At 46.2% G+C, this 15,327-nt stretch overlaps 1 protein-coding gene across 4 annotated transcripts in view; it reads right to left on the bottom strand.

Annotated features, from left to right (window-relative positions):
* Plekhm1 (pleckstrin homology and RUN domain containing M1) overlaps nt 1-15,327 on the bottom strand; it is a 49,623-nt gene that overhangs the window by 12,593 nt on the left and 21,703 nt on the right. For all 4 annotated transcript variants that reach the window (XM_013113351.3, XM_021227193.2, XM_021227190.2 and 1 more), the window contains 3 exons: nt 12,557-12,947; nt 4,270-4,549; nt 394-1,314 (listed from right to left, as the gene is read on the bottom strand). In XM_013113351.3, coding sequence (XP_012968805.2) covers nt 394-1,314; nt 4,270-4,549; nt 12,557-12,947 — 1,592 coding nt within the window. The remainder of the gene's footprint in view (nt 1-393; nt 1,315-4,269; nt 4,550-12,556; nt 12,948-15,327) is intronic.

The following is a 15,327-nucleotide window of genomic DNA, read 5'->3' as shown; positions in this document are numbered from 1 at the left end:
AAGCACAGACCAGACGCTTTCATCATCACAGAAGCCCTGCTAGACAGCACTGAATAGCATGTCTTACAAAAGCATGCAAGCATAGTGTTTCAGAAGGATCCTATTCCCTTGCAACAACAGTATACTCAGTGTAGCAATCATATAAAGCAGGAAGGACAGAAGGCTCAGGAAGCAGGACTGCCACCCACAGGTCCACCCGACATCAGGAGGTGCCGAGTGCAGGGCAGAGAGGGTGTCCACAGAAGGCATGTGGAGGAGCAGAGGCTGCAGGGCAGGTACCATCTGCTGTGTCAGATATGGGAAGGATGAAGGCCTTGGTGGGGAGCCCGAACTGAGGACCCCACAGGAGGAAGAGCATAGCCAGCTGGGGTTGGTGGGAGAATCAGTCAGCACCTGCACAGAAGCAGCCCTGGGAGTCAAGGCCCTTCTCGGTGGGGATGGCCACAAGATACTGTAGCAGAAAGCCATTCTCCCTGGTGGCAAACTTCAGCACCTCTTGACAGTTTTCATCCAGACTCCCACCGAGTGTCACAGCCTCCTCAGCAGACTCCAAGTAGGATGCCAGCACCTGTCGGACCAGGTCTCTCCATAGGGTGGCCTCCTCAGTGTTCTTGGCCTGCAGTTTCAAGACGGCCTTGGCTGTGATGATTTTGAAGAAGGCTGGGCCCCCAAGGCTGGTGTCTGGTAAGATGTCTCGGATGGTCTCCACTCCATGGCTATCACTTAGCATCTTCTCATTGTTTCTCACACGGAAACATTTCAGAGACTCCAGGGACAGGGAAAAAATATACGGGACCCAGGTCCTGTCTGCATACAGGTACAAAAGGGACTCTTTGATAGCATCTGGTTCTGGAACCTGGGCAGATGCCCAGTCCAGCTGCATGCCCTGGGCCCCTGCAGGCTCTGGGAGCAGGGCTGAGTGAGGGGGCAGGCTGTCTGGCGGAGCCTCTTGGGCATCCTCAGGTTGCTCTGGGTACTGGATATTCACCCACTCATCCTCCTGCTGAGGACGCACCTTCTGCAGGGCCTCCCGCACACGGTCAAGCCAGTCCTCAGCCTCATCCTGGGAGGAGGCACGCAGTGCCAGCCTCTTGCCAGAAAAGACCAACTCAAATCGTCCATCACTGTGGGCTGGTCCTACAGCCTCGCATCGTAGCAAGGAGCAGCTTTCCACACAGGTGCGCTCCTCATCACTCAGGTAGAGGCGGAGCTCCAGCGGGGACAGCTCACAAAAGAATTCCTTCCAGATGCCCATGGCCCCTCGCCGGGCCACTGTGCCCAGCTTCATGAGGCCCCGGAATGGGTTAGACAGGCCTATTGGAAGAAAAGAGGCACTTTAGACTATGGACCTATCCCTTTTCAATGCAAAGCTCCAGCGGTGCCCCGGGTCCTTGACTGCCATCAGAAGCACTTTCAGATGGGATCCCGAAGGCACATCTCCATCTTTCGTCACCCCCAACACTTCACTGAAAAGCCGTAAGCGCTCAGACTCCTCCGTGGCCTCCTCACCGCACTGCCCTCTCAGCATCTGTGCCCACACTTCCCAGCTGTCTCTGCTGAGGCCAAGGCCTCCCTCCACCCACTCAGGGTCACCCCTCCAGCACATCTTGACTCTCCAATACCGCCCTTCCTTTCTCCTCTTACTGGACCATTGCTATCAGCACACACGCAGTCGTCACTCCCTCCATGATTAAAAACTCCCATGTCTCCTGACTCCCGTCTCTAACTACCACCCTGCTTCTTGGCCTCCTTTACCAAAGCCCACGAGGAAACACCCACATTTTGTCTTGGGCTTCCCTGCTCCCATTCCTCCTTGAACTGGTACCATTAGGTTCACATCTATCTCCTCATGCCATTACAACTGCTCCCTCAAGGCCACCAAAGCCTACCTTGTGTTCAATCCAAAAAGGCCACCCTAAAGCCCTCATTTCTAGCCTTCACCCCCCTGACCCACTAAGCCTGAAGCACTTGGGGCTCAGCTCCATGGTCACCCTCTTCCTAGCTGTTCTCACCTGCCTTCATGGATGTATGTGAACACATGCACACTTAAGTAACAATAAAAGAAATACATGTTTAAATTAGCCAGGTCATGAGATGCTCACAACAAGCGCAAGCATCTCCTGTGGCCCACGGGCCTCAGCCTCACACACTTCATCTCTTCTCACTACCGCTACCGGATCCCATCTTCTCTGGTCACCATGGTTCCCTGGACATGTCAAGTATGTTTCCAGAGGGGATCTGCTTGAAATGCAGATCACTTCATGCTCCCTCTTTCACCCCGAATGTCACCTCACCTGTGAGGATGGCCTTGGTCAAACTCTAGTAAGACTTCTCTCCCTCTGAACACTATGGATGGCCTCCATCATCGCCATTTGATCACACAACATTTACTGGTCAAGTTTCTTACATTCAGATGAAGGAAGGAAGAGTAAAGGAAGCTTCAGGAAGACAGGACACTATTCTCAGCACCTGGGCAGTACTGGGCACATCATCATAGGTGGTACCTGGCACATTCAGAAACATCTACTGCATGAGTATGTGGGGAGGTAGGTGAGTGAGTATGTGTGCACCACAGACTCTTCATTGTTCCCGACTTCCCTGGAACTACCCACAAGCGAGAGTCTGAAAGACACACGATTCTCTCTTCTAGTCTGGACTAGAGTGACAGTGAACCTAACAAATGATTCTCTGTGGTTAGAAACTACAGTCAGCCATGAGAGACAAGCTCAAGAGAAGCCAACACAGACACCGGGACTTTGGCAAGTTCTCTGTTGGCTGCCTACCATCAGAAAATGAGAGACAGAGACCAACCTCAAGTGAAATCTGTAGGTTTGGTGACCCATGCTTTTAATCTCAACACTCAAGAAGCTAAGGCAGAAGGACTGTGACAAATTTGAGGCTGATTTAGGTTGAACAGTTGAGTTTCAGGTCAACCTGTGCTACAATCTGAGACCTTGTCTCAAAACAAAACCAAACAAAACAACAAACAAACAAAATTACAAAACCAGCTAGGTGTGATGGCACAAGCCTATAGTCCCATTGGAGACAGGACAGGTGAATCTCAGTGGGTTTGAAGCCAGCCTGGCCTACACAGTGAGTCCAGTGAGATCCTGTCTTGGAAAAACAAACAAAAACCAAACCAAAACATTTTGAGGGTCACTGAAAAATTAGAGAATTGTTTAATGCTTTCCAGGGCATGGAGATCAAGCCATCCCATAAACAGCACGTGGAGGGCTGAAACTGATCGCAAGTCTGACAAAGCCTGCAGGGACTGTGCCCTGAGCCATCCAAGACAAAGGCCTTTAGAAGGAGCCATTACAACAGCTGGCCTTCAAGGCAGCTTCTCCTGAGCTATGGAAGGAATCATGGGCTCTCTGCAATCCTAAATGTCTTGGTTTAGCTTTCCACAACTTAGGTCAGTGTTTGACCACTGAGTGACATGCCCAGTAGGTCATTTCACTTTTTTGAAATAAGGGTATGTTAAGCTGACCTTGAACTCACTCTATGTCCTATGAACCTGAGATCCTCTTGCTTCCAACCACTGAGCAGCTGAGATTATAGGTCTATGGTACCCAGCTGGACTTTGCCATCCTAAATTTCATTGACAATATTTCCATTTCAATATATGACATGGGCTAGGGGTGGTGGCACACACCTGAAATCCCAGCACTCCAGAGGCTGTGAGTTTGAGGCCATTCTCAGCTATATATTAAGTACTATGCAAGCCAGGGCTATACAGTAAGACCCTGTCGCGAAAGACCAAAAAAAAAAAAGTAATTTTATATATTTTCTAAAAAGATGTATTTATTTATTATGCACAGTGTTCTACCTGCATATATATCTACATGCCAGAAGAGGGCACCAGATCTCATTACAGATAGTTGTGAGCTGCCATGTGGGTGCTGGGAATTGAACTCAGGACCTCTGGAAGAACAGCCAACGCTCTTAACCTCTGAGCTATCTCTCCAGGCCCAGCATCTTTATATTTTGTAATCAGGTCTTTTGTTTGTTCTTGTCTTTCTGAGGCACAGGTGGCCTGGCTGGCTGGTCCTGCTGAGCCTCGAGTGTGGCACCCTATGAGCAGTTCTCACACTGCTCCAGTGGACCATGTACATGAGGACAGCACCTTTCTGCAGGGCTCTCCTGCCTACGCACCACCTTGCCTCTGCACTCTGGAAGAGCACACTACCTGCTTGCAGTGGCGAAGAGGACAGGGAGCTGCCTTTTGAAAGACAGTCCCTGGGGATGGGACTCTATAGAGACACCTACCCATTTGCCTCCGATGCACCACGCAGAAATTTTTATGATCTTGTGCCAACACGGCCACTGGGGCTGCTTTGGCATTCCCACAGCCTGGTAAAGGCACACATGCTTTGTCTAATGCCCTGAGGGAACAGCTCTTTCTTGGTCCTTGAGAAAAACACCTATGCAGAGCAGGCCTTGACTCTGGAGTCCCTTGCAAAGGAGATGTGGAGAGGTCAGAACTCTTGGGAGCATGCTCCTGGGGAGGTCGGCAGAAGTCATCTTCAGAAATCCAGCTCTTGTTTTTCTGTAAGAAAAAGATAACAGGGCAGTCTTTTAAGAGTTAAAAAAGGAGTTTAAAAATTTTGTTAGTTCATATATAATACAATTAAAAATATGAATGTATATGGGGCTTAAGAGACAGCTCAGAGGTTAAGAGTACTTGTTACTCTTGTGAAGGAACAAAGTTTGGTTCTCAGCACCAACATTGGGTGACTTCCTGTAACGTCAGCTCCAGGGATTCTGACACCCCCTTCTGGCCCCCATGGGCAACTGCATGCACATGCACATTCACACAGATGAAGTATAACTTAAAAATATGTGTGTGCAGGGCTGGAGAGATGGCTGCCGTTAAAGGCTGGGCTCACAACCAAAAAAATATGTGTGCAACTCCATGTCTTTGGTATACTCATAGAGATGTATAACTATCTAAGTTTGGAATATTTTCATCACCCACAAAACAAATAAACTAGCCGGCATGTCTCTCCCATGCCCTCTTTCTTGGGCATACCCCTAGGAGAAGAATTGGTAGATCATGCTTAAACTGCATATTTAACTTGAGATTAACATGCTGTTTTGCAAAGTGGCTATGCCATTTTACATTCCCATTAGCACTGTATGAGGCTGACATTTCTGGGGGAGGGAGGATGTGCACTTGGAGGTCAGAGGACAACTTTAGTTGTCAGTTTCTCCTTCCATCTTGATGTGGGCTCTAGGGATCAAACTTAGGGTGCCAGGCTTGAGTGGAGAGCAGCTTTATTTACCTGCTGAGCATCTCACCAGCCCTCCAGTTTCCTTCTAAACTCTCCAACTCTGTCATTAAGTCTTTCTGCCAGGCTGGCCTCTGAAGTAGTGTCTCACTGTGGTTTTGATTTGCATTTCCTTAATGTCTAATGGCAAGAGAACATCTTTTCATATTGGTTACCTCTATCTTTTTTTGTTGTTTTTTTTTTTTTTTTTTTTTGGTTTTTCGAGACAGGGTTTCTCTGTGGCTTTGGAGGCTGTCCTGGAACTCACTTGGTAGTCCAGGCTGGTCTCAAACTCACAGAGATCCGCCTGTTTCTGCCTCCCGGGTGCTGGGATTAAAGGCGTGCGCCACCAACGCCCGGCTCTTTTTTTGGATTTTTATTTTTAATTGGGTTTATGATTTTGTTGTTATGGTAGACTTTTGCCCCCAGCCCCAGAAGATATGCTGAAATCTTAACCCCTTAGAATGTGATCTTATTTAGACAGAGTCCTTGCAAATGTAATTAGTTCAGATGCACTTGTATTGGAGCTGGATGAGCCCTTCACCCAACACGACTGATGTTTTTATGAGAAGAGGAGACATAGTGGCACACGCCTCTAATCCCATGACTCTGGGGGCAAAGACAAGCAGATCTCTATGAGTTCAGGGCAACCTGGTCTGCACAGTGAGTTCCAGGCAAGACCCTGGCTCAAAACCAAAGAAAAAAGGAGATGACACAGAGGAAAATGTCAAGTGGAGGGAGAAGCATGGGATCATGGAGGGAGGGAGTGGAGTGATGTGTCTACAAGCTAAAGAATGCCAAGAATACTAAGAACTAAGGGAAAGACAGGGAAGAAGTTCCTCCTCAGAATCGGCAGAAGGACGAACCCCACAGACATTTGGCTCTGTACTCGGCTTCTGGTACTACTGAGGAATACACAGTTGCTGTCTTAATCCACCTAATGTATGTTACTTTGTGATAGCTGTCTTAGGAAACCAATAAAAATTACAAGCGTTCTGGGCAGATTCCAAACACCAGAACCATATCAGGTTTTTGACTGACCAATAATTTCTCCTATTCTACATTGACTTTCACTGTTTTATCCCTCTCCCTCTTCTCTCTCTGAGACACCGTCTATAGCCAAGGTTGATCTAGAGCTCATTACCTAGCCTAGGCCAGCTTTGGACCAGCCTCCTGCAGCAGCCTCTCAAGTACATATTCCCCATGCCCAGCTTCTGTGTTCCTTCTTCATGGTGCCTTCTGCAGAACAAGAGATACTATAATTTCAAGCCTAATTTAGTCAGCTTTCCTTCTGTCTGTGCTCCTGCTGTTTTTATCTCAAGAGCCACTGCTAAAACTAATGTCACCAAGATTTACTCCTACAGTTTTGCTAAGAGCTTTATTAGCTCTTACATATCTGTGACCCATTTTGAGTCAACTTCTGTGTAAGATGTAAAGAAGGGGTACATCTGATTCCCCTGCAGGGGAAATACAGGTGTCTTGGCACTTCAGGCTCTTTGATCTTGGAGGTTTGGGATGATGGGATTTAGTCCTAAATTATTGCTTCTAATTCTGCTTCCCATATTGAGATGGTTCTTGAAGCCCTAGCAGGGAGGTCCTCCTCCCCTCCCCCAGTCTACTATGTAAGTCCGAAGCTGCTTACTGACAGGGGAAGTTGGGGATATCTGGAGCCAGGCAGCCTGTGAGAATATTGTTTAGTTCCTATTTTTCACTACTGTAATTTTTTTTCTGCCTTTCTATGCTAGAACATGGGAGAGCAGAGGCGAGGAAGCTGGCTGGCTGCACTACGTGGCTGTCTATACAAAGGAAATGAGTCACGCAAGGGCAGGGCCCACTCCACTGCTCTGTGAAGTGCTACCAATCTCTCTGACACTGCTATTTCTAACCCCTAAATCAAGACTGCCTTCCCTGCTGATGTAGACAGGGAGGAGGGTTCAGTCTAGGGCTGCGTCAGAGGGTTGGTTTGGACAGTTTAATACATTCAGATGTGACAAGACTCATGAAGCCAAGAAAGACAAGTTCTGATTCAGGCACTTGGGGGAGCTCTCCAGAATGGGGCCCCCAGGGCCTCTTCACATGACTTTCAGAACTGGCAGGTGCTTCCTTCTACTAGGGACAGGATGATGTGTCAGTCAGGGTGGCTGCTAGGGACCATGCAAAATTGATCTAAACAAATACTGTCTGGGTCACCAAGACCCAGATGATTCCAGGAGGAAAATGGGTGTGAGGAATGGCTCCCAGGAGTCACCTGGCCATACTGGTGACCTCATACATACCTGATGATCCTGCCCTGTGCAAGTCCTAGTAAGAGAGGGCACTATTCCTTAGGATTCCACCAGGGCTCACCTCTCACCACCTGGAAGCCTCTTTTAGAAACCCCCTGCTCACCCGGTGGTGGTGGCACGCCTTTAATCCCAGCACTTGGGAGACAGAGGCAGGCGGATCTCTGCGAGGCCAGGCTGGACCGACAGCCTCCAAAACAATACAGAGAAACCCTGTCTCGTAAAACCAAAAAAAAAAAAAAAAAAAAAGAAAGAAAGAAAGAAAGAAAAAAAGAAAGAAAGAAAGAAAGAAAGAAAGAAAGAAAGAAAGAAAGAAAGAAAGAAAGAAACCCCTGCTCTCACATCCTCTCATCTCCCAGGCAGCATATCACCCTGTCCAGTGATAACCCTGCTCACCTCCATCCTATAAGGCTGTTCCGAACTATCATTTTTCCTGATAATGTCAAGAAAAATACATGGCACTGAGTCATGAAAGGCAGGAGACTATTTTCATTTGCACAAGTATGTGAACAACTCTGTGGAGTCAGTTCTCTCTATCCACCTTTATTTGGGTTCCCGCGATCAAACTTAGATCGCTAGACTTGTGTGCCAAGTATTTTGACTCACTGAGCCATCTTCCAGCCCAAAGGACTAACTCCTGACTACCCAAATGTCGTCATTGTAAAACAACAGAGGTGGGTGGAAAGATCAGGAGGGATGGAGACAACTGTGGATTTATAGGTGGGGTGGGGGCCTGCTTCTCTATCCACTGAGGAGAGGGAGACTATTAAGAAACGTTCAGAGTCCACTGACCTCAAAGCAGCTACTGGAGATGATTCCCTAGAGAAAGTCTCTGTTCCTCTCAAAAAACAATGACAAACAGTGGGGTAGGTTCCACTGAGAAGCACTGAGGAAGAATAATGGATTATGGCAATCACCTGATCACGATCTGCTGCCTTTTTCTCTTACATCTGGCCAGCCCTATTCCTTCAAACTGCAGGGAGATCACCACTGACCTGGGATCTAGATCAGAGCAGCATCTGTCATTAGGGATCCAAGTCAGAAAAATGCCGCCTTGTGTTATTAGGAGGCTATTGTCAAGGAATATAATGCTCTCTGGACCATTTTCAAAAGGACTGGACTTTTTGTCCAGGCTATCCTTATTATGCCAGGCAAGGGGACTGCCTGTATGTATAACTGCAGGGGGATCCCCTGCCACAAACAGATAGTGTGTGGGGCAGTGATTAGGCCAGGGTTAGTCAGCCCCAAAAGCTCCCCATTCCCCACGCCCTTCCTCCCTAGCACATAGTTCTAGTGTAATTATAATGCACATCATCAGTTGTCTAATCTGATGACTGTCTCCAAAGGCCACGGCTCTTGTCTGTCCTGTTTCATCACTGTATCCGTAGCACCTGTCATGGAGCTTGCCTCACAGTCAATGCTTTATGTTGAATGATGTACAAACAAAACATTTGAAAAAGAAAGGCTGAATGGTTCTCAGGGCTTTAAGAGCTTCATGGTGACTAGACTACTCCTGTCAACAAAAGACAACCAAGGAGGGAGTGATGACTTCTGCCTTCTAAACAAGGCAAAACAGATAACAAGGATAGTCACAGGAATGGTGTTTTTCAGACCTGGGGGTCAGAGAAGGCTGGACAGCACTGAGGCACAAGGGACAGTCAGGAAGGGTAAAGGCATAAAGAACAGTTACTACAAAAGTTGGAACCAGGAGGTGGTGGCGCACGCCTTTAATCTCAGCACTCGGGAGGCAGAGGCAGGCGGATCTCTGTGAGTTCGAGGCCAGACTGGTCTACAAGAGCTAGTTCCAGGACAGCCCCCAAAGCCACAGAGAAACCCTGCCTCAAAAAAACCCAAAACAAAACAAACAAACAACAAAACTGGAGCCTGTAAGGAACGTTTTTTTATCTAGGGAGCTGATGGGAAGCTGGAGGGTCAAAACTCTGTGGATGGGAAAGAATGATGTTGAAAGGTCAGCTACCCTGTTCCATCATCTCTGGGACCCTGACAAGGTATCATGTCTGTGAAAAGCTACCATATCTGTGATGAGGTACCATGTCTGTGATGAGGTACCATATCTGAGCCTGACAAAAGTGAACTCAGCATAGTCAAGGCCACACTTGGGAGCTCAGTTGGACACAGACAGCCACTTCTTAAAGCATCCTTCTCTCTGCAGTTTGAGGCAGGAGCTGCAGACCTTCCAATCTTCAGCATACTTTCATGATTGCCTATTTAAGGCCTCATAAAATGTATCTTCCAGAAGTAAATCCGGAACCATCTTCAGAATGGGAAATACAGAGAATCTGACCCGGTTATGCAATTACATGATTTTCATAGTCATATTCAATACTTTGAGCTAGATCAAGCAGATGTCTATACAGAAAAATATAAATTGGAGCCAGAGAGGCAGCTTAGTGGGTAAGGCGTTTGCAGCCAAGTCTGGCAATCTGAGATTGATCCCCAGAAACCACATGGTAGAAGTAGATAACTGACCCCCCCCCAGAAGATGTCCCCTGACCTCCATTTGTGTGCTGTAACACATTTACGTGGCCACATATACATTTGCACGCGCACAATACACTCAGTCAATAGATGTATATTGACCTCATACACAGGGAAGTGAAAGCAGGAGAATCAGAAATCCAAAGTCATTTTAGGCTTACTACATGATCAATATGAGATCAGCGTAAGCTAAAAGAGACCCTGTCTCAAAAATCATAAAACAAAACAAAACAAAAATCAAAAAAGAAACAAAACAAACAAAAGCCAAAGCATATGGATTCGTTTTAAGAATGAGCTGGAGAGATGGCTCAGTGGTTCAGAGCACGGGCTGCTCTTCCAGAGGACCTTGGTTTGATTCCCAGCACCCACATGGTGACTCACAACCACCTGTAACTCCATTCCAGGGGACCCAATGTCCTTTTCTGGCCTCTGTGGACACAAGGAACACATGCAGTGCACATACACATATGCGTGCAAAACATCTATACACATAAAATAAAATTTAAAACAAAATAGAATGTGATGGTGCTTCACAAAAGACAAAATGGCCTTATATAAGCAAATAAAAGGACATTCTTTAATCACCAGAAACACATAGATTAAACACACCATGAACTACCACTTTTCATCCACCAGGATGGCTATAATAATAGATTCATTTGAAACTAGATAATTACAACTGTTGGTAAGGATGCTGAGAAATGCATTGGTGGAAATGTAAAATAGGCCAGCTGCTTTGGAAAACAATTTGGCAGTTCCACAAAAGGTTAAAAATAGAGTTACTATATGATCCAAAATTTCTACTAATAGAATTTTAAGTATCTAAGAGAATTAAAAGCATAGGCCCATACTAAATCTTGGACACCCATGTCTATAACATCATTTGTAATATCCAAAAGTGTTAATAATCCAACTGCCCATCCACATATATCACATGACTTAGTCATGCAATGGAAAATACCATGGGGTATTTATTACTCAGCAGTAACGGGGATGAAGAACTGATACACGCTGTAATATGGGTGAACCTTTTTATTGGCTTAATTTTGAAGCAGAGTCTTCTTATTAAGCTGGTCTCATGATCTTCCTGCCTCTGCCTCCTGTGCGCTAAGATAATGGAGATGAGCTCACCACACTCAACTGAATTAATTCTTAAAATACCATGCTTAGGGGGCAGGAGAAGATGGCTCAGTCAGTAAAATGCTTGCCACACAAATATGAGGACCTAACTTAGGATCCTCAGCACCCATGTAAAAAGATGGATGCATCAGCATACCTCTGGACCACACACATACATGTGCACATATACACAAACAACTGAAGCCAATCACAAAAACAGGATCCCATTTATATGAAATTTCCAGAACAGACAAATCTATTGAGATCAAACAGTGGTTATCTGAGGTAGAGGGGATTCACTGCTAATAAAGTTTCTTTAAATGGGAGATTTAAATGTTCTAAAATTATACTGTAGTGATAGCTCTATAATCATAAAACAACCAGAAATCACTGAATTATGTATGCTTCTACATGGCATGTGAATTAAACCCCAATAAGTCAATTTAACAGTGCTTATTTTATGTACATCTAAATCTAGACTGGCCAAATTTTTCTTTCTTTGAAACAGCATCTCACTATGTAGCCTTAAATTCAAGATCTTCCTGCTTCCACCTCAGAGCACTGAGATTACAGGTTTGCATGACCATGACCATCTGGGGACAGCACACATTTGAGTGCCCTATAGTCACTGTTGGTTTAGTGACTGTCACGTTTGACCACAAAGTTCATGACCTAGTCCATGTTAAAAATGAGTATTTTCAGAGGATATTTTAGTATATTCAGTATATTTCAGTATCTTATGAAAATTTAATTTTAAGTATTAAAAAGAAAATCAAGTCTCAGGCATGTGAAATGGCTTTTCCAAGGGCTAAACTAGTATGGTGGTAGTTTAGGGACAGAGATTGGATGCTGTTGGGTGCCTCTTTGTAATCCCAGCACTTGGGAGACTAAGGCGGTGTTGAAAGATCATACATCAGAGGCCAATCTGGGGTACACAGAGTTCAAGGCCAACCTGGGCTACATAGTGAAACCCTGTCTTAAAAACAAAAACAAAGCCGGGCGGTGGTGGTGCATGCCTTTAATCCCAGCACTGGGGAGGAGGATCTCTGAGTTCAAGGCCGGGCTGGATCGACAGCCTCCAAAACAATACAGAGAAACCCTGTCTCGAGAAAAAAAAAATCCAAGCAGAGTGTGGTATTAGATGGGAATCACTTTTTTCATGGAGTGGTTGTGAAGACAAAAAGAGATATTTATGATACCTGGCTCATCTCCACTACTGATACACCAAGACACGGATTAGCTCATCCTCACCATGCTATGCTGTCAATACTGTCCAGTGAGGGACAGGGAAGCTAACGAGATGGCAGAGTGACTCTGGGTCACCAGATGGGGAAACTTCTGCTTTGAGTCATTCCTGAGACTCCCCAGAACAGCCTTCACACTCACCGGACTGGTAGGAGAAGAAACCACAAGCTTCGGCCCAACTTGGCCATACTGCAGGGCCTTCGGCTGACCACTCCCTTGGCCTGCTGTTCCGCCCAGAGGACCCGAAGGCTGCTGATCTGAAGTGCTCCCTGCAGGGACAGCTTGGGCAGTGCCCAGCTGCTGCACGTCTGGGGTTTCCTGGGGAAGTAGCTGATGCTTGTAGCCACCACTTGGGGTCCCGGAGGATGCGTGGGCAGGAAGGAGCTCTGCAGGCCCCTGCAAGCGCAGAGGTGTGCTGGTAGCTAGGCTGTGGAGGGAGAGAGGGGTCTGGAGCGTGGAGGTCTCTGTCTCTTGGCTTGGTCCGCTGCTTGGCACAGAGTTAACCTGGGCTTTGCTGAATTCTGACAACACCCTAGAAGTTTTTAAACAAACAAACCTGTGTGACAATTTGATGGCTAGGATGGCCACGGCTACTGGAGCAGTGGTTAAGAATAGAAAGCTGATGATTATTTTAAAACCAAACAACACTCTCTAATTACTCACTCCATCCCCCAGCTCCCACACAGGCCTCTGTTGCTCCTTACTGACACTAGTACTTGGGGCACAGTGGGTGGGCAGGTGAGCTGTGGGGGCCCCCATCTCAGATGGCACATTTGCATGGCAGAAATGAGAACCTGATGTGAGTGGGAACTGACTTCACACTGAACAGGCTAACTGTAGGCCTGGAGAATTTGCTTGGCCAAACATGGTTGTATGGATAATGGCTTCTCTAGTGTTATCTGTGGCAGAGCTTCCTGAACAGGTGTTGCCTCAGAGTGGGGCTCCTTAACAGCTAAGAGCTGAGGTGCTGAGAATCTGCTCTCTGAGATAAGGGACAGGTGAAATGAGGACATACTTTGTCCACGGGACAGTCATGGGCACCAGGGCTGTAGTGAGGTACAAAGGTCAACTAGATACAGAGAAGCTTCAGGTCCCCCAAACCACTGCTGGAACCCAGTGATTTCCCACATGATGTGGAAGGATATGTACAAGCACACAGGGTGTAACTTACTAATGTCTCTTTGTGGGGTAACTATCTCTTGTCCCTTCAAGAGGGGCCACGGAGTCAACATTACCGCCTTGATATACATATATGTATACTTCTGGGCCTTCTGGAATGTGCCCCGGCTAGTGACTGCTCCTCCCTCTCCTGCGCTTCTGGGTATTCAAGTTACGTTTTAAGAATAAACTATTTGTTATTTCCTCTTCCATTTACAAAACAAGTATGCTATGGATAAATACTGGTTCAGAAGGCAACAAGGCTGCCTGGAGTCTAAAGATGGCCCGAGTCCACCACACTGGCTTAGATGGAGTAAGTAAGTGCCCCTTAATTTTGGTCCATCTCAGAATGCAAAGTGTTTGCGTGTTCAGAGTTCTGCTCTTGCCTACACCACCCCAATCTCACTGACATTCCAAGACAACAGAGTCAGCAGGTGTCACCAAACCAAGTCATTACCAATTTTCAACAAATGGCGCTGCAAAAAGGGGCCAATCACATGGAAGAATAAAGGTGGATTATAGCTCACACCATATACAAACTTAAAAGAAATCATTAGAGACCTAATGTAGGAGCTAAAACTATAAAACTCTTAGAAGAAAATATAGATATAAGTGCATCTTTATGTTAGGTAAAATAATGAGTTAGGTAATTCTCAGATGTGACCTCTAAACCATAAGCAATCAGTCAAATCATACACTGGACTCCATCAAAACTAAAAACTTCTCTGTGTGAGACAGAGTGTTGCCAGATAATCCCTGCTGATCCTCTGTTCCAGCTCCCTGAGTGACAGAGTTATAAGCATGTACTGACATGCTTGTAACATAAAACTTGTATGATTCAAAAATACTATCAAAAAAGTGAGGGGGGTGCACATCCTTGATCCCAGCACCAGGGAGGCAGAGGCAGGCAGATCTGTGAGTTTGAGGCCAGCCTGATCTACAGGACAGCCAGGGCTACACAGAGAAAGCCTGTCTCAAACAAACACAAGAAAAGAAGTGAAGTGGCGCACACCTAGATCCCAAGACTTGGAAGGCTGAGGCAGGAAGACTATGAGTCTTGAGATCAGCTTGGACCACATAGTAAGGTCCAGGCCACAAAGTGAAACCCTGTCTGAAAACAACAACAGCAACACACACACTCACACAATAAAAGAGAAAAAAGGAGAGACCGTGGGCTGGTATGTACAGCTCTATTTGGTAGTAGACTTGCCTATTATATGCAAAGTCCTGGATTTGATTGTCATCCCGAGAAGAAAGATAGAAATGACAATTCACAAAACAGGGGGAAATACTTATTCTATTCAATACCCAGAATATATCAGAATTCTTACAACCCAGCAATAAAACGACAAATAACGCCGGGCATTGGTGGCGCACGCCTTTTATCCCAGCACTGGGGAGGCAGAGGCAGGCGGATCTCTGTGAGTTCGAGGCCAGCCTGGTCTACAGAGGGAATTCCAGGACAGCCTCCAAAACAATACAGAGAAACCCTGTCTTGAAAAACCAAAAAAATAAAAAAAGACAAATAGCTAAAGCTAAAATGGGCAAAGAGATCAAAAATACTTCTGTGCAGATACCTCCAGTAAACACATGGTAGGGGTCAGCATCACTGGCCACCAGGGAAATGCACAATAGCCACAACGATGCACTACTTTATACTCACTAGGACGGCCACAATAAAAAAGAGAATAACAAGTATTGGCAAAGATTTGGGGACTTCTTTAAAATTTATTTTTTGTACACAGGGCCTCAAA

Source organism: Mesocricetus auratus, unplaced genomic scaffold (genome assembly GCF_017639785.1).
Source record: "Mesocricetus auratus isolate SY011 unplaced genomic scaffold, BCM_Maur_2.0 Super-Scaffold_100007, whole genome shotgun sequence".
Lineage (NCBI taxonomy): Eukaryota > Metazoa > Chordata > Mammalia > Rodentia > Cricetidae > Mesocricetus > Mesocricetus auratus.
Note: the sequence above shows the minus strand (reverse complement) of the source record. Positions and strands in the feature narration are given on the sequence as shown.